The sequence below is a fragment of the Anomaloglossus baeobatrachus genome, chromosome 11 (assembly GCF_048569485.1).
Source record: "Anomaloglossus baeobatrachus isolate aAnoBae1 chromosome 11, aAnoBae1.hap1, whole genome shotgun sequence".
Classification (NCBI taxonomy): domain Eukaryota; kingdom Metazoa; phylum Chordata; class Amphibia; order Anura; family Aromobatidae; genus Anomaloglossus; species Anomaloglossus baeobatrachus.
The window spans coordinates 177557463-177577462 of NC_134363.1; the positions used below are offsets into that span (position 1 = coordinate 177557463).

Consider the following 20000-nt stretch of genomic DNA (forward strand, 5'->3'; position numbering starts at 1 on the left):
ACAAAAAGACAGACAGGGAAAGAGATGGACAGAGACAGACAGAGAGAGACAGATAAAAAAAATTACAAAGACAGAAAAACAAATAGACAGACAGAGAGATAGACAGACAGAGAGAGACCAATAAACGGATACAGACAGACAGAGACTGGGAGAGAGACAGAGAGACAGATACTATCCTGGGCAAAGCCGGGTACTATAGCTAATATGGAATAAAGATGCGTTTTTTGGAGTGCGATGACATTGTGGCACACACCTATGCGCTTTCAGTCGTTACCCAAAGTTTATTAGCAATAGTCCCTGAACAGACAATCTCTAAAGAGAAGTCGCCCTGTTCAGGGTCCCAGACAGTCTCAATGGACTTTGCTTTTCTCCAGATTCAACTCCTATTTTCTCCTTTATGTCTGGTACCAAGAAAGCCCTGGCAGATGAGCTAACTCATGAGTTCTGATTCTCTCCACCTGAAAACATTAAAGCCATCACTAGCCTTACTGATAATATTGTAATCTGGACTGTAACAGTTCATATGGCTGAGAAAATCTGAGACCCCAAATCTATCTGTAGCACCGGCGACCCTGTAGGGACGCTAACTTGCTCACCGCTTGCATCCTCCTCCGCAACTCCCAAGCCATCCACATGTGCTGCTGCCTCCTTCCCCACTCAGGGCCTGTGTACACAGCCCAGGTCTCCCGGGAGGGTGCTTAGGGCATGAGCAGGCGCACTGGTCCTCCTCTGTGTGCTATTTCCAGGAAATGCCTTTCAGCCTATGGCTGAGAGGCAATGTGTATTTAAGGCACCCTCCCATTAGGGCAGGTGCCTGTGCAGCATCTTTAGTTAGTTTGGCTATCAGTCTGCTAGCTAGTTGTCATCTCTTGAGCTCGTGTCCTGTTATCCCTAAGTCCATCATCGTCTTCCCATACTGTCACGCTTCCCGGTCCCCTGGCCCCGCTCTCCGGTCCCCGTGGCCCGCTCCCCGCTCCCCGGCGGCGTCCCCTGCTCACCACTCCGGTCCCGGCCTCCTCTTCCCCGCCTGCGGCCTCCATGCGTCCAGCTCCCCGCTCCCGGCGCTCCTCTGCGACGTGGGACACCCAGCCGGGCACCCCTGCTTCCTCTGCACCGCTCCCTGGACTGGCTTCTGGTACTCGGGCCTCGCGCATGCGCACTAGGGCGCGCGCGCGGTCATTGACCCTTTCTTAAAGGGCCAGCACCTAGAAGCAGGAAATTGCATAGACAGGTACAGGGTATATTAAGATTCACTTTCCTGGTGGGCGGGGCCTGTTCTACGTGTTTGATAGACTAGGAGTTCAGGTCCCCGTATTGCTTGCTCTGTCTTAACCCTGTCCTGCCTCGTAGAGCCTGTTCTGCCACGCCAGCCGCTCCGAACCACGTCCACTACAGTACCCTGACGGTGACTTCGGCGGATGTTCCACCACCTCTGCAGCTCCGCCAGTCTCCAGTCCCTGGCTCCGTTTGGTGAACCGTCCCATCGCTCAGCAGGTTCCGGATCCCGCCTGACCCTACTACCCGGCCTCGGACCCTGAGCCTCGTCACCCGGACTACCGTCCAGAACTCCGTTTGTTCCACGACATCCACCTTTCCAGCTCTCCTTCGGACTGTCTGACTACCAACAGTGCTTCGGCTGCCGTGCATCCAGACCCTCTGGCGGGGTGACCGGCCTGGCTGCCTCCTCAAGGGAAACCGGTGTACGGTCCAGAGTTTCCACCACCCGGACGTAACACATACCTATCTGTCCCTACCGTGCCAACCATGCCTGTCCGCACCCGCCTGTCTCTCTGCCTCAGCCATCCCACCTGTACCTGTCTGCACCTGTGTCTATACCTTAGTCTGTCTCCTGTCCTGGGGGTCAGCTGCCACAGTCCAGATCACTGGCATGGGAGTGGTACTTGGTGTCCGCTTTGCGGTAAGCGCTTAGTTAAGCCCCTACCACTAAAGGGTAAGCCCGAGACCCCCCTGTGGTCCAGTGGGTCCACTAACCCCGCTTGCTGCTCCCAGAAAGTGTGGCACCTTGAAGCAGGGTACAGCAGAATGGCTCCTGTTACCTTATAGCTCCCCTGTCTGGACAGGACCAGTTATTGCAGTGTGTAATTTAATCATCCATTTTCTTGCATTTGTAAAGGATTCATTTTTTCCTTACTGGATCAGTTTTAGATGGAAGATATATAGCAATCAGTTAATGGAGACGTTTTCCGTATAATCCAATGATAACAAAACGGATCCTGCAAAAATCAAGTTTTTCAATAAAGAAAGTTGTGTTTGTAGAACTTTTTGGCTAACGGATCTGTTCTAACGGACGATTACTGCACATGTGAACAGGGCCTTACAAATAATCATGGATACACCAGTATGATCAGGATACTACAGGGTTAATAATATGGGAATGTGAGATGGAGTTTGCCAGGAAACTTCTAGAAACAAGCTGCATATGAAAACCATATCAGCCCATCACATGTACACCTGCCCCCTTAAGAAGGTGGAGACAGCAGTGTCTGAGGGAAGATGCTGGCAGACATCTTGTGATAGCCAGGAGCTGAGGAGAACAGAGCTGTACCTCCACCTTCTTATCCTCTGCAAAGATAGAGCTTAAAGAAGCTGAGGAAGCAGGTAGGAGAGAGTCCATGACACAAAGCACCAAAGTCTCAGCTGTAGACAGCATGGACCAGGATCATATAAGACAGATGAGACCAGCTCAGGAGTCTGTGCACCTACAATACATAGAATTGCACCAGGACCTTCCTGAGAGCGGCCATCTCACTTTACATTAAAGGGAACCTGTCAGCAGAAACTTTGCTTTAAACCTAACCCCCCTCTGCAGCTTGTGGGCTGCATTCTAGAAAGGTTCCTATAGTTTTTGTGCCCCCTTTTAGACCAAATTAAATACTTTATAAAGTTGTACCTTTTGGTATGCAAATCTTCTAAATTATCCATGGGGGCGGGCTGCCTGGTGTCCGTTACTGTCCCTCCTGCCGATTTACGCCGTCCCCCAACGCTCCATTTCATACTTCAGGACGCCGCCCAGTGCGCCCGAGGTCCCGCACATGCGCCATGCGACTGTACCGGGACTGTGCACTATGTGCACAGTGTGACCGCTGGTGACGTGTGCGCAGGCGTGAGATTATGGGCGGCGCTGTGATTGTCATCAGCAAGTGCCCACCCATAATCTCGTGCCCGCTCTTTCCTCTCTGCCTCCAGCGTTCTGCGCAAGCGCTGGCCATATGGCCCCACGTCACCTCTTTCCCATCTTGCCCTGGAGCAGGAAATGGATGGGAGGAGCGGAGCAGGACACCACCGGTTACGAGAGGTGACGTCAAATCATATGGCCAGCGCTTGCGCAGAACGCTGGAGGCACGAGATTATGGGCGGGCACTTGCTGATGACAATCACAGCACCGCCCATAATCTCGTGCCTGCGCAACACGTCACCAGCGGTCACACAGTGCACAGTCCCGGTACAGTCGCACGGCGCATGCGCAAGACCTCGGGCGCACTGGGCGGCGTCCTGAGGTATGAAATGGAGCGTTGGGGGACGGCGTAAATCGGCAGGCGGGACAGTAACGGACACCAGGCAGCCCGCCCCCAAGGATAATTTAGAAGATTTGCATACCAAAAGGTACAACTTTATAAAATATTTAATTTGGTTTAAAAGGGGGCACAAAAACTATAGGAACCTTGCCCACGAGCTGCAGAAGGGGAAACTTTTAGGTTTAAAGCAAAATTTCTGCTGACAGGTTCCCTTTAAGGCCCTGTGTACACGCTGCGTATTTTTGCCGTGGTTTTTGGTGCAGTTTATCGCCCATATCTGCAGGCCTTTCCTTCCCCAGAAAAGTCTATGGGAATGCAGAAAGGCTGTGCACACGTCGCTTCTCTTTCCCTTGCAGTTTTGGGTGCAGAAAAAAGAAGCAGCGTGTCACTTCTGTCTGCTTTTTTGACCAGTGTTTTAGTGCTGGGCGTACACCAGATACCTGGGATCGACGGATCTAACCGGATAAAATTAAAAAAAACGGTCCCGACCCGGAACTGATCCCAGGTATCTGGTCAGATGCAGGTGTAGCACCCTAGTGGTCTGGTTGCCATAGTAGTGTTGCCCCACAACGGGAGGTGTGCCGCCCCTGCAGCAGTCGGACTCCTCGGATCCGGGGGTTGACTGTGGCTTGAGTGTCCCTGGATCCGGGGTTGCGCGGCCACTCAATGTAAAAGAGGGCGAATATTTATAGGGGATTTAGTTTGTGACACCACCCGTGGTTCGCGGTAAGGGGAGTACCGCCGCTGCCGATGGGAGTACCCGGGGGAAGATGAAGCGGGGCAGCCAGATGATGATCCCTCCACGGGTAGGGGACTCTGGAGGGTCGGTAGTAGATGGTGCAGGGTGTTGTGCAGGCTGGCTGGGCAGGCAGGACGCAGGGAGGGCAGTGTACTCACTCAGGTTGTGAAGATGTTGGTACGATCAATAAGGGTACTTTCACACTTGCGTTGTTTTCCTTCCGTTACAATCCGCCCTTTTGGGAAACAGCGGAATCCGTTAACGGATTCCGCTGTTTCCCATAGACTTGTATGGTTGACGGATTGTACCAAAAGGAGCTGCGTTGCTTCCGCTGGGCGACGCTCCGTTGCTTCCGCCCAGCGGGAGGAACGCAGCATGTAACGTTATTTTGAGCAGCGGAATCCTCTGGATTTCACTGCGCATGCTCTTTTTTTTTTTTTTTTTTTTTTTTTTTAAATCAAACTTTATTTTGGCTCGCGGTGGCCGAACGTTCAGCTAAGCGCCCGGCCGTCGGCAAGCGACAGCGCTCAGCTGAATGACCGGCCACCAGCATGCCCGGCCGCCGGCAAGTCACAGCGCTCAGCTGAGCGCCCGCCCGCCGGCATGCCCGGGCGCCGGCAAGTGACAGCGATCAGCTGATCACCCGGCGGCCGGCTGCAGGGAGCGATCAGCTGATCACCCGGCGGCCGGGAGCGATCAGCTGATCACCCGGCAGCCGGCTGCAGGGAGCGATCAGCTGATCACCCGGCGGCCGGGAGCGATCAGCTGATCACCCGGCAGCCGGCTGCAGGGAGCGATCAGCTGATCACCCGGCAGCCGGGAGCGATCAGCTGATCACCCGGCGGGCGGGAGCGATCAGCTGATCACCCGGCGGCCGGCTACTGGGAGCAATCAGCTGATCACCCAGCGGCCGGCTGCAGGGAACGATCAGCTGATCGTTCACTATAGTCTGCCGCTGGTAAAACCGGGAAAAAAAAAAAAAAAAAAATCAAAACGAATTGCGTTGTTTTGCAGCATCCGTTGCATCCGTTGTGTCACTATATGCAACACATCCGTTGCATCCGTTACACAACGCAATGCAACGGATACCGTTCAACGCAAGTGTGAAAGTAGCCTAAGCCGACTCTGACACAGGTGTAAACCAAGTCTCCGGGTACCGCTGCCACTCTGGGGAGCCCGTCCGGGTGTCCGTCCCCACTGGTACTGATTAGTGGTCTAGAGCCTACCTCCATGCACAATTGTGAATGTTCCTATGTGACCCGTCGGCCTGAAGCTGTCAGGGTCCCACTCCCTATAGTTAGTGGACCAATGCTCTTGATGGCTGGCACTTGGGATCTCAGTGGGTCGCATAAGCTGGAAAACCCTATCCCCCTCGTTGTGCTGATGCCTTCAATCTCTGAGCGCTTGGGGAAAGTTCATAAAGAGACTATCCTCCACAGGTTAATTATCAGGTTGCGTGAAGCTACTCCCCCATCAAGGGTCCTGTACCCCGCCATGCTCGGTACCGGTTCGGTTACTGGACGTTCTGGTGCCGACCGTTCTCCAAAACTAAGTCTAAGCACGCTTTTCCACTACCGTACGACCGGGTCTCCGACTCCTCTTGTCCCAGACCACTGTCTGCGACCCAACCAAGGTCACACAGGCAGCTACAACTCCCCCAGCTCCTCACTCTTTGAGGGATACTACTGATCTGACTAAATCCCTCCTACCAGTCTGACTGGCCCCTAGGCGGGTGGCCCTATTCCAGCTAGACCACCCACTAGAGTGCCTGACAGGTTGGGGTGTGAGGTGTGGTTAGGATTTGAGTGCGGATGGGAGCAATACCAATAGTTAGGAACCCAGAACCATGGCGGGTGGGTTCTGCACCATGAGAGACAGGGATGCAGTTCCCTGTGACACCCTGATATAGTCGGGGTGTCACATTAATACTAAGCCTGGAAGCAAGAGGGGTAGGTACCTTGGCCAGTAGTACCTACATTCAACACAATTCCTACTCCGGGCCAGCAGAGGGAGCTCTAAACTTGATGTTCTGGGGAGTTTCACAGAAGCTCTGACCTGGGGGAGGCGTTAGAGGAGTGACAGTTGGAAGCTGACCGTTGAAGAGAGAGGAGCTCGAGTAGTGATGGGCAGTCCGACTCTTTTTGGTGATCCGGTTCCCATGGCTCCGCTCACCAAAAAGAGCCGGACCTTTCAGATCGTTCTCGGCTTCTTATTCACCCCAGGTGAACACATATTTAAGATTATAAACCCTGTCCACCCACGGCAAAACCCCACCCACTTACAAGCGACCAATTAGATTGTTGAGTAGGCGGAGTTTAGCCGCGGGTGGGCAGGGTTTCAGCGTCGAAAAGAGCCATTTAGAGATTTTAGTGGCTCTCACTGGGGATCCGGCTCCTGTCAGTCACTGCAGGGAGCCGGATCTTTGTGTCGGATCGTTCGCGACCGACACATCACTATCGAGTAAGGAGCTGGAGTAGTGCGCACAAGCGAGCTGGGGTCTGAGGCTAGAATAGCCGAGCACAGAAAAGCGAGGTTTGCAGAGAGGCAAAGGAGGAAGATTCAGGGTAGCGGAGCTGAACAGGCTCGCCTCAAAAGAAAACGCCACAGACCGGACGTCGGAGTCCGTTGTTGCCAGGGTACTCGAGTCACGATAACCTAATCCGAAGGGCAGGAGGACTGCAAGTCTCCTGGCCCCAGAACACCCCAAAGGTACAGCCACACATCAGGGACCCGGAGCCACTGCCAGCAGAGCAACACCTGAGAGGGCCCGTGCTGCCTACCATACGGGTAAAGGGGAGTACCACATGTACCAGCAGATAGGGCCTCTGTTTGACTAACGCAGCGGAGTCCTGTAGGAGAGAAGAAGGGCGTAGTGAGAAAGCCTCAATACTCACCTGGTCAGGGAGATACCCCCAACTGCTTCCAGGCCAACCGGAACGCTGCCATCACCTGTACCAGTCTCCCAGGACTTCACCGGTTGTTGCAGAGTAAAAGGAAGGGCGTAAAGAAACTGCTGTCTTTGTCCGTTATTGTCCATAACCCGACCCTGCACCCTGAAGTCCACCGGGTTTCCGAAATAGACTTTCCAATGGTTGTCCCGGCGCCCCGCTCCACCTGTGGGGAGCAAGAACACCTCAGCTGCGCCATCACCACCTGCCCCAGGGGAAAACGAAGCGGCACCCCACTTAGCCGAAAAAAAAACACAGGTGGCGTCACAAACTTTATGTTATTGTAAATATAACTCCTATCATCACCCCCTTTATTTATTAAAAGACACTGCCAAGGTCACAGAGCCGTACCACGCAACCGCTGAAGTCCCTGGATTAGTCCGGCCCGGTTACGAGTACCCCTGGCCCTGGAGTTGGGCGTGTCACAGATCCCTGTACAAGTCTATGGGGGCCAGAATCCAGCGCTTAAAAATGGTAGTAGAAGGGATAGAGGGGTAAGAGTAAGCATGATGGTTACCGAGTCACCGGTGTGGCTGTACGCTCCTGCGGACGCTCATTTTACTTCTGGGGCCGCTCATTAGCCTCATACATATTCACTGCTTTCCCTGCCCACCGGCATCTGTAGTTGGTTGCAGTCAGACGTACCCCCAACGTGTGTGACAGCATCTGATGCTTCTAATCACAGGCGCTGTGTGCTTATCTTGGCTGTGTATCAAAATAAGAGGAACCGCATGCGGCTTTTTATAAAAAATTATTTAAATAATTTAAAAAAACGATGTGTTGCCCCCCCCAATTTTGATACCCAGCCATGATAAAGCCCAATAGCTGGGGGCTGGTATTCTCAGGCTGGGGAGACCCGTGCTTATTGGGAGCCCCCCATCCTGAAAATAGCAGTCTACAGCCACCCAGAATTGCAGCATCCATTAGATGCGACAGTACTGGTACTTTACTCAGCTCTTCTAATTGCCCTGGTGCAATGGCAATCGGGGTAATAAGGGGTTAATCACAGCTGCCTCTAAGCCCTCGATTAGTAATGGGAGGAGTCTATGAGATCCTCCCCATTACTAGTCTGTAAGTGAAAAGAAATAAAGACAAACACCAAAAAAATCCTTTATTTCAAATAAAAGACAAAAGAGCACCCTCTTTCGCCACTTTATAAACCGCAAAAATACCCCTGAAGGTCCGATATAATCAACACAAGGTCCCACGACGATTCCAGCTCTGCCATGCAGGTCCGGAGTGCAGGAAGAAGCAGCAGGGAGTACACAACCACGCTTCTGGGAAAGAGAGCATGCCAGAGTCCTTGCTGGTGGGAGGGTGAGGAAACATGCAGAGATGCCGGCGGCATTACATATCCCACCTCTTCTTCTTGATCTAGAGCTTGGAGAATCTACTTCCCAGATACACATATACTGTTGACACAAAGAGATTGACATCCTATTGTCATGATTCTGGTCAGCGGTGGTCTGCTCTCTTCCAGAACCGATGCTGGGCCTCATACTTTTCCTTGGGTTCTGGTCGGGTCCTGTGTGGTGTGGGGATGGTCTGTTCATTGGAAGCCTCGTTCTGGATGATTGCTCTGCTTTATCTGGGAGCTGTTTCACCCGGAACGCTGCCAGTGATAGTTCCTGTTTTGCAGTGTACGTTTCTGGTTCCTAAGTGATTGTTCTGATTTATTCCCGCTACTTCCTTGACCCTCGGCTCTGCTCGCCCCCTTGTACTGATGTGACCTCTCAGCTTACCGACCTTGGCTGGTCCACTGACTCCGACTCAGCTCTCTCCCTTGTACTGACGTAACTTCTCAGCTTACCGACCTTGGCTGGTCCACTGACTCCGACTCAGCTCTCTCCCTTGTACTGACGTAACTTCTCAGCTTACCGACCTCAGCTGGTCCACTGACTCCGATTCAGCTCTCTCCCTTGTACTGATGTGACCTCTCAGTTTACCGACCTTGGCTGGTCCCCTGACTCTGACTCAGCTCTCTCCCTTGTACTGACGTGACATCTCAGTTTACCGACCTTGGCTGGTCCCTTGACTCCGACTCAGCTTTCTCCCTTGTACTGACGTGACCTCTCAGCTTACTGACTTTGGCTGGTCCACTGACTCCGACTCAGCTCTCTCCCTTGTACTGACGTGACCTCTCAGTGTACCGACCTCGGCTTTCTCAGACTTCGGCTCCGCTCTCTCCTTGTACTTACGCTACCTCCTGGCTAACAGACCCTCAGCTCACACACAGACTTTACTTTTTCTATCTCCCTCTGGCATTTACATTGTCTCCTGGTTCTAACCCCCTGGCTTGTTTGACTGCCCCGCACTAGGTGTGTCTGGTGACACCTACCGGCAGATCCACTCCACTACTGTGCCTGGTGACACCTAGTGGTTTGGTGTCTCATTACACCGGGTTCACGTCATCACACCTATATTGCTCATTCATCTCTAACTCGTTATGCCAGGGGCAAGTGCCTCAAATATCTTCCCTTGATTCACCACTGAGTTTGGTGTTTAAACGATGAAATAATAGTATAACTATATTTTGCCTACACATAATGTTCCTAGCAATGTAGCACAGGAATAATGTTGCACGTGATGACCTTCTATAGAAGAGTCTTCCAGTGCCTTCGAATGTGCTGTTTTAGACAAATCTAGTAGCTTTACAATACAAGCCTAATAATATATATTTTTTTGTAGGCATCATGGCATATTGGGAACCCCCGACCCTGCCCAACGTCCGTATATTCAGCCTTCACAGTAATGAAGTCCCAAGGAATGGAAAGATTTATAAGATGTATCACGGCACCACATTGGAGGCGGCTCTGCAAATAATCCAGGATGGGTTTAAGAGATCTGGCGATGGCATGTTAGGGGCAGGCGTCTACGTCAGCCGAGACATAGAGAAAGCTTCATGCTATCCTACAGAAGATCGATGGAATCAGGTCATCCTGAAACTGAGGGTGGATGTGGGTCGGGTCAAGATGATCGATTACCAAGGCCACCCACTGCAGAAAAGATGGCACGATGAAGGGTATGACACCGCCTGGGTGCCGGAGTACTGCGGCATGGTGAGCAGCGGATTAGAGGAAGATTGTATTTGGGACCCAAAAAGGATCGAAGTTGTCGGGATCGCTAGATCTCCACAATTTTCTGTGCACATATTTCTTCAAAGGTTTCTTTCCATGTATACAGATGATGATGAGTAAATTCTCAGGGACAAGATATTTACATTTGTCAGCGACTATGCATTTAATACTCAGTTACACCCAACAAAAAGTTCAATAAAAATTATTTGAAATTTTTGTGTCATCATAAATCACGCCGCATCATCATCATCATCATCATCATCATCATCATAAGAGGAGCTATCACCTCCCGGGAAACTTCATACAGTAAAAAAAGACCAAAATGTAAAATATTTCTCAGATATGTTTGATTTGGGAATGTAAAATGACTTCTTCCCTAATTTGATAAGTGAAGGGATTGTCCATCATTAAACTAATAATGACTAGGGATGAGTGAACCAGAACTGTAAAGCTCGGAGTTGATACCGTACACTGGGTGTCTGGGTCTCGTATCCGAACACGGACTTTTACCTGGACGTCTGGTTCCTTTTTGGGTTTGTCATCCAAATAAACTGTCATACTAAGTATAGGGAAGTACCAAGAGAATGGGAAGGGAAACCCTGTGTCTAGGGAAGGAGGACATGGTGACCCCTGACCAAGGTTGCCGCTGGTTCCTGGTGTCCCTCACCACCCTAGATATGTTCCACACCTATGCGCTGGGCAGGATACCTGACCCTACTGCTGGTCCTTGCTGTCTCTCACCACCCTAGATATGTTCCACACCTATGCGCTGGGCAGGATACCTGACCCTACTGCTGGTCCTTACTGTCTCTCACCACCCTAGATATGTTCCACACCTATGCGATGAGCAAGACACCTGACCCTACTGCTGGTCCCCGGGGTCCCTCACCACCCTAGATAGGTTCCACATCTATGCGCCCGGCAGAATACCTGACTCTACTGCTGGTCCCCGGGGTCCCTCACCACCCTAGATAGGTTCCACATCTATGCGCTGGGCAGGATACCTGACCCTACTGCTGGTCCCCGGGGTCCCTCACCACACTAGATAGGTTCCACATCTATGCGCTGGGCAGGATACCTGACCCTACTGCTTGTCCCCGGGGTCCCTCACCACCCTAGATAGGTTCCACACCTATGCGCTGGGCAGGATACCTGACCCTTCTGCTGGTCCCCGGGGTCCCTCACCACCCTAGATAGGTTCCACACCTATGCGCTGGGCAGGATACCTGACCCTACTGCTAGTCCCCGGGGTCCCTCACCACTCTAGATAGGTTCCACACCTATGCGCTGGGCAGGATACCTGACCCTACTGCTGGTCCCCGGGGTCCCTCACCACCCTAGATAGGTTCCACATCTATGCGCCCGGCAGAATACCTGACTCTACTGCTGGTCCCCGGGGTCCCTCACCACCCTAGATAGGTTCCATATCTATGCTCCAGGCAAGATACCTGACCCTAGGTATTCCTACTGCTGGTCCTGGTGGTCTCTCACCACCCTAGATAGGTTCCACATTTATGCGCCGAGCCAGATACCTGATCCTTGGTATCCCTAGTGCTGAGGCCTAAATAGGGAACGGGTGTGGTGAGCTCTTTGTGAACCCCACTAAGCACTAATGAAGACAACAAGGAGGACACACAGGGGAAAATGCATGAAATACTTATACATAGCTGACTCATGTAGACGTTCATCAAAAGAACAGCAACAGCACCACAGATGAGTGCAAGCCATCTGCTTGCAACAAGAGCTTGAATGAACGGAATAATATCACCAGCACCAGTCCAGAGAAGATGGGAGTATTAATCACCAAGAGGAAAACTGATAATCATCAGCTGGACAGACGGAGGGCTCTGTTGGGTCTTGGGAGGTAAGCTGTGATATCACCTATTGTGAATGGTGGATGCTGTGTTATCTACTGTATATAGTGGTGTTATCAGTCATTGTACAGGAGGAGGAGGAGGTGAGCTGTGATATCACCTAGTGTGAATGGTGCATCCTGTGTTAGCTACTGTAAATAGACGTGTTATCAGTCATTGTACACGAGGAGGAGGAAGTGAGTTGTGACATCCCCTATTGTGAATGGTGGATGCTGTGTTATCTACTGTATATAGAGGTATCATCAGTCATTGTACAGTAGGAGGAGGTGAGCTGTGATATTGTGCCGCCCTGGACTAGCCAGGAAGTCACAGGTAGGCCCTTGCACAAACACCCGTTCCCTAAAAAGGGTAATAGCCAAACCTTAAAACCCTAGTCACCTTCCTCAGAGCTTGATGTCCACACCAGGGGGGCGGAGCCAGGCAGTTGGCCACGCCCACCGAGAAGTTCACAGGTCCTGAGGCAGGAAAAGCCAGTTAGTCTGAGATTAGTCTAGACAGTGGAGGAGTGAAGTTCAAGTGCAGAGGCAAGCCTGTGCCCAGGTCTGACGCAGTCTAACTCCAGGTGTCTAGGTCGGAGCCCAGTCACCTCTGGCTAGGAGGCAGACGGTGGCCTCAGCCTGCAGGAGCCGGGGAGATGGCTCGGTGGAACCGTAAGGGACCGGGACAGGGTAGTGGCCCGCCGGAACCGAACCAGGGAACCGACTGGAAGCCGGAGCACAAAGGGGGGGTACTCAGAACCTGAAACGAGATCCCGAAACTACCGGACCCCGTTAATTAACTCATTGAAGTCTGGACTTTAGGTCCTTTCCCACCCAAGTCCCGACTGAAGACAACAGCCCATCAAAAAGGGATAAAAGCCACCGCTCATGCTAAGAGATCCAAAGGGCCAGCGTCTGCGGGCAAACGGGCTCTCCTGACACACAACGCCGGGGAGCGGGACTCCCATTGCTGAAGCACGGGCTGTCCACAGCTACACAGAAGGTGCAGGAGAAAGCCGGAGACCACCAACCCGACTGGGGAACCAGACGCAATCGGCTGCGGGCACCGACCACCATCTTTTTGGTTTACCAGAGACTCTTGTGCATCTGTAATAGTGAGTAATAATAATAGTAATAATAATTTTATTAATTTATATAGTGCTATTAATTCCACAGCGCTTTACATTATAACTGTACAACTGTGCCCTCGGGCCACGCTTCGCCCTGCACCGCCAAGCACCGACACATCACACCAAACGGGTCCCGGGGCCATCACCCCTGCCCACGGGGGGGTTAACACCTTTGCTGCACAACATCTCCCCCGGGTGCCTAGTAAACAGCAGCAGTGGTGCCTACATTCACCACAACCCGTGGGTGGCGTCACGAACTCTAACCTAAAACCACGGCCTCGGCCGTAACCCTAAACCCCCTTCAAAGCGCCAGCCCCTTTCAGAGCGAAGTGACCCCCGGGTCCGGAGGCGCTCAAGCCACCGACACACGAGCCCGGATCCGAGCGGCTCGGCTGCAGCCGAGAGCGGGGCGGCACAATATCACCTATTTTGAATGGTGAATCCTATGTTATCTGCTGTATATAGAGGTGTTATCAGTCATTGTACAGGAGGAGGAGGTGAGCTGTGACATCACCTATTGTGAATGGTGGATCCTGTGTTATCTGCTGTATATAGAGGTGTTATCAGTCATTGTACAGGAGGAGGAGTAAGTGAGCTGTGACATATAGAGGGTATCGTTCATCGAACAGGAGGGGGAGGAGGTGGGCTGTGGTACTATCACCTATTTACTATTTGTTTAGGGTTTTCAGTCTTGATATTAGAATTTGCTTATTTGGTTTTCTCCTCCATAAGATGTGTTGCGTGTCATGATAGTGACAACATGATTTTAGAGACAGGACACTGCTGAGATATCAGAGGAGACCGGTCACTCACAGGCTGGAGGAGAGGTCGGGGAATCACAGACAGGGAGGAGGCGCAGTGTACAGTCCAGCCCGTGTGCACCAAAATCTAAATAGCAGAAAACTTTAAATGCTGATTAAAAAACAAGCACAAAGTGGATTTACAAACCAAAGATATAAATGTATTCAATGTTACAGCCATGCCATTACTTTACATTACAAACTCATGCTGACAGCTTCATTTCTTTATTGCTTTCTTTGAATCTGTTTGATTCCTGTTTGCAGCTGTTTAATGGTACTTTCTGTACATGATTATGGGGCGGCCATCTTTCTTCAGCTGCAGTAATAGCACAAATATGCTTTATGGCAGCCTATTACTTTAGTGATAATGGAGCTCTACATACAGTGTGTCCACCCATATCCTGCCCACCGCCATTAACTGAGAACGGCGGCAGCTATAGGCATAGAAGTGGTGTCTAGGTATAGTAAAGTAGCCATGCGCTACGCAATGAAACCACCTATAGCGCCACCTGGTGGAAAACAACGGAGTTATCATTTTTATCTCGAAAATGGAGCGAGAGTGAGAAAAAAAGTGAATTACAAAGTTGTGGGGCATCATCAATTCAATATGAATCGACACCTTGCATACAGAAATGCTATGATTAGAGCGTGTAACACTCACAAGGCTGCGGACGTGAAGCGATACCTCATGGAGACCTTCCTACAAGTCATTGGGTATGTGGCTGTGTGGAGTGGCCTCCGCTCACCTGACCTGACCCCATTGGACTTCTTTCTGTGAGGTCACATCAAACAGCAGGTGTATGCGACCCCTCCACCAACATTGCAGGACCCACGACCACGTATCACAGATGCTTGTGCAAACGTGTCGCCTACCATATTGCACAACGTGCAGCAAGATACAGTATGCTGTCCAGAGGCCAGATGTGCATTGCAGCTGACGGGGGCCACTTTGAGCATCAACGTTAAATGAGCGCCATATGCGTGACCAGCATTCAATATTTTGGGGGGTCATGGGTTTCACATCATAGCATTCCTGTATGCAAGGTGTCAATTCGTATTGAATTGATGATGCCCTACATCTTTGTAATTCACTTTTTTTCTCTATCTCGTTCCGTTTTCGAAATAAAAATGGTAACTCCGTTGTTTTCCACCAGGTGGCGCTATAGGTGGTTTCATTGCGTAGAGCATGGCTACTTTACTATACCTAGACACCACTTCTATGCCTATAGCTGCCGCCGTTCTCAGGTTAATGGCGGTGGATAGGATATGGGTGGACACACTGTATACTGTGCACTTTTTTTGCATAGTCTTCTATTAGTCTTGCAAACAGTAAAGCAGCGCACAAGAAGCCACGGGACATCATAACTCATAGACTCCTCCACTTGTCCCTGTTCTATCGCTTCCTGCTCTCTTCCGGCTTCTGCTTCTGCCCCAGCAGCCACTTCCTCCTCCTACAAACTTTCTCAAACATTGCCAGATTTTGCTCCTTTTGGATTTTTTACTCCTCCAACTAAAAAATTAAACTCCTATTCATCAAAGTAGTTTTGCTAAATTTCTGGTATAAAACACTTGGAAAAGTCATAAAACTTTTGCACTAATTTAAGGTGCAAAAACTTTATGCTTGGTTCCATGAGTCTGGGGCAGATCCATCAGCCCAACAAACTTTTCAAAACTTCACTTTTTTTGGTGCAACCTTTTTAAGAAATGTTCTCCAGTCCCTGAACAGAGCAACATTGGGGTCCTCTGTGTCCTCTCATGGCTTTCCAGACTTTCCAGGTGTGCCGCCCTGCTGCAGCGGTCGAACCGCTGCAGCCAGGTGTCGCTACTCGTGGCTCGAGGGTCTCCGGACCCAAGGGCTAGGGGCTACACTCAAATGAACAAGGGGCTATTTACAGGGGAGATATAATTCGTGACGCCACCCATGGTGTACAGGAATTGGGAGTACCGCCGCTGCCGTTGGGAGTACCTGGGGTGATGGCGTGGGGGCAGCTAGGTGACGTGACCCTCCATGGGTAGGGGATTACCCTGGGACTCTGGATGGTGGAGTAGGGTGCAGGGAGAGCGCAGGCTCGCTGGTTGCAGGGGTAATCAGGTACTCACTCGGCAATAAAGCAGACGCTGACAATATGGTAAACCAAATCTCTGACTGCCGCTGTCTCCCGAGGGGAGCTCGTCCGGGTCCCGTCCCCTGCAGTACCGCCTGGTGGTCCGTGACCTGCCTCCTGGCACAGAATTTAGAGTGTCCTTTGTGGCCCGTCAGCCTAAAGCTTTCCGGGCCCCGCTCCCCACTGTGGCTAAGTAGAAGAGCTTGCTCTCAGGGGCTCACACTTGGGATTTCAGTGGGCCGCTTGTTTGGAAAGCCCTATCCCCCTCGTTGCGCTAGTGCCCCCGATCTCGGAGCTTCGTGGGAACAGTCCAGAGAGGTCCTGTCCTTTGCAGGTTAATTGCCGAGTTGCCTGAAGCTTCTCCCTGACCTAGGGTCCATGTACCCTGTCGTGCCTTCGGTCCCGGACCCGTGATTAGGCCCAGGCTGCTGACCGTCCTCCAAGACAGGTTCCAGGCACCTAGCCTCAATCCCCTGTGACCGGGAGTCCAACTCCTCTAGGTCCAGACCACCGTCAGCGACCTAGTCTGCTTCCCCTGGGAGCTACAACTCCCAGCTTCCTCCTAGCTCCTCTCAGCTCGAGGGCTACCACTGTTCTGACTTGACACCTCCCACCTCCCTGCCTGACCCCTAGGAGGGCGGCCCTATTCCTGCTTAAGCAGCCCACTGGTGTGCCTGACAGGTGGAATTTACATGTTCTATTCAACATCATCTAAAGTCTTTCTCCCCAGTACGGGTGAGATTTGCACCAAGTTGTTTGCCGCAGATCAAACTCTTGGGGGGGGAGGGAACTCTACGAAGCTCATTAATGATAAATTCAAACAATCTGCTCATCTTTGCACCATTACAAAGCATCCGGGTTCATGAAGAAGCTTTATTACTCTGACCTAGACCTTGGAAGGAAAAATTCCTGTCTCTACAATCTGGAGTTTCCAGGTTATAAAGTTTCAAGAAAACGAAACTGAAATCCAGAAGTCCAGAAGTTACATGAAAAAATATAAAACTGACGTCGGGGAGCGTCGCAACTACACTTTAACTCCTTCAGGACACAATGTAGAATGTTTATGTTTTAATTAGTTTCTGAATGTTTATACTATTTATTTAATATTTATTGATTTTTTTTTAGACAGTTTTAGTCTGACCCGGGGGAGGGGGAGAGGGTCTTTACATTTTATTATTTAATTTTGATTAAAATTTATTTGATAAAATGTATGTCATAATATAACTATCTCTAAATACAGTGGGGAAAAAAGTATTTAGTCAGCCCCAATTGTGCAAGTTCTCCCATATAAAGATGAGGTTAGCCTGTAATTGACATCATAGGTGACCACAACTATGAGAGACAAAATGAGAAAACAAATCCAAAAAATCACCGCATCTGATTTGCTAAGATTTTTTTTGCAAATTATGGTGGGGCAAAAGGGGAGTGATTTGAACTTTTATTTTTTCATATTTTTTAAAACCTTTTTGTGATTTATTTTACTAGTCTCCCTAAAGGACTTTATTACTGCCCAGTCCGATCGCCTGTGCATTTCTGCTGATCAGAGCAGCATTGCTCTGATCAGCAGAAATGCTCATCTTCTGTGAATGGCGGCGCTGTGTCGGCTCACAGGAAGGGATTCATGACAGCATCTGGGATCATAAGCTGACCCCGCACTACCGTGACAACACATTGGCACTCTGTGATTGCATCACAGGCCTGCCGATGCCTGCGGGGAACGGCGCAATCCCCGCAGTGGGCATTTAAATTGTGCTGTCAGTGTTTGAAAGCGCTATCTAAAGAGCTAATAGGTGTGGGTGGATTTCTGATCCACCTGTGCCTGTTAGCCACACATCTTTGCTGATCAGATCACCAGATGTGCCGGAAATACCGCAGGTTCGTAAAGGGGTTAATAAATACAATTATCCATGATGTGGGTCTTATTGATATACATGATACAATGGCCAAATAGCATAAAGTGAATATAATATAGGATGTAAAATAAAATACTTCAGAAACCAATATAAGAAATAGCCATTAATAAAGTGCTAGTGCAAAATAAATCATAGAGATATTAATTTATAATAGGATCTACATAGCGGAGTACCACATCAAAAATGTATATCCAAGAACAGGCAAAAATTGATTAAAATAACTGAGCATTTTCAGTGGTTAATACTGTCACGGGTGACAGACGGTCATGTGCTCTCCAACTTTCCATTGTTCCTGCTGTCATTATTCATTGGTATAGGTAGCTTTCCTGCTGGATTCCTCCCTCTCCCTTTTGGACCTAGCAGGAGCTCGCCTTCCACCCAGCTGCTGATCATCAGTATTATATTGATGCTTAAATACCCTTTCCTTCTTTGGACTGGTGCTGGTAATATTTTCAGTTCATCAAGCCTTGGTTGCAAGCAGGTGGCTTGTACTCCTCTGTGGTGTCATTGCTGAAAACTTTACTGAACGTCTACCAGAGTCATCTATGATAAGTAGCTCATTCTTTTCCCCTTGTGTGTCTCCCTGGTCTATATGTTTAGTGGGGATGACGAAGAGCTCATCCCATCCCTATTTAGGGCCCAACACTAGGGATACCTAGAGTCAGGTATCTGGCTTGGCGCATAGGTGAGGAACCTATCTAGGGTGGAGAGGGACCCCAGGGACAAGCAGTAGGGATACCTATGGTCAGGTATTCGGTTGGACGCATAGGTGAGGAACCTATCTAGGGTGGTGAGAGATCACAGGGCTCAGCACTTGGGATACCTAGGGTCAGGTATCCGGCTCACTGCATAGGTGAGGAACCTATCTAGGGTGGTGAGACATCCCAGGGACCAGCACTAGGGATACCTAGGGTCAGGTATCCGGTTGGACGCATAGGTGAGGAACCTATCTAGGGTGGTGAGAGATCCCAGGGCTCAGCACTAGGGATACCTAGGGTCAGGTATCCGGCTCACTGCATAGGTGAGGAACCTATCTAGGGTGGTGAGAGATCCCAGGGACCAGCACTAGGGATACCTAGGGTCAAGTATCCGGTTGGACGCATAGGTGAGGAACCTATCTAGGGTGGTGAAAGATCCCAGGGATCAGTACTAGGGATACCTAGAGTCAGGTATGCGGCTCAGCGCATAGGTGCCGCTATTCGCTTGGGACTTCCCCATACCTAAAGTGATATATTATAGTACCTTTTAATGGCTAACTAATAGCAAATAGCAAACTTTGGAGACTAATCAGGTCTCTTAATTAGACATGAAGTTAGCCATTAAAATGTATCAACCACTGAGAATACTCAGTTTTTTAAACAATTTTTTTCTATCTACTGGCTAACACGGTACAAAGATATATGTTACCTGTATCCAAGAATATTCAGTCAGTGTTCAAATAATAATAAATGCAGATTAGGTCATATCAGGTCAAACATAGAGTAGATACAAATAGATTATGAAGGTCTATAACAACTCATAAACACTGCTTATCCTGCACCTCAACCTCCAACGCGCGTTTCGCCAACTCTTCCTCACGGGGTAATAGGAGTTAACAGGAGTCTGATGTCGGTCACTATCTGGACCTTGCAGTGTATATTTTGGCCTAAATTTTTGATATGCAAGATTTGCCTTGGACGACTGTCAGTATTGTTATTCCTTAATGAAACAATGCACAAAGCATCATGTGTTCATGAAGAAGGTTTATTACTTTGACCTAGACCTTGGAAGGAAATATTTATTTTTTTTTACGACAGGAGTTTCCAGGTTGTAAAGTTTCAAGAAAATGAAACTAAAATCCATGCCCAGAAGTTTCATGGAAAAAAAAGCTAACGTATGGGGAGTCTCGCAACTACATTTT

The 20000-nt window shown here is 50.1% G+C and overlaps 1 protein-coding gene across 1 annotated transcript in view; it reads left to right on the forward strand.

Annotated features, from left to right (window-relative positions):
* The first annotated feature begins 2498 nt into the window (after positions 1–2498).
* The window catches only part of LOC142255901 (uncharacterized), a 62915-nt gene continuing 45413 nt past the window's right edge, over positions 2499–20000 (forward strand). The window contains exons 1-2 of the mRNA XM_075327349.1: positions 2499–2619; positions 9912–10345. Coding sequence (XP_075183464.1) covers positions 9917–10345 — 429 coding nt within the window. The 5' untranslated portion in view covers positions 2499–2619; positions 9912–9916. The remainder of the gene's footprint in view (positions 2620–9911; positions 10346–20000) is intronic.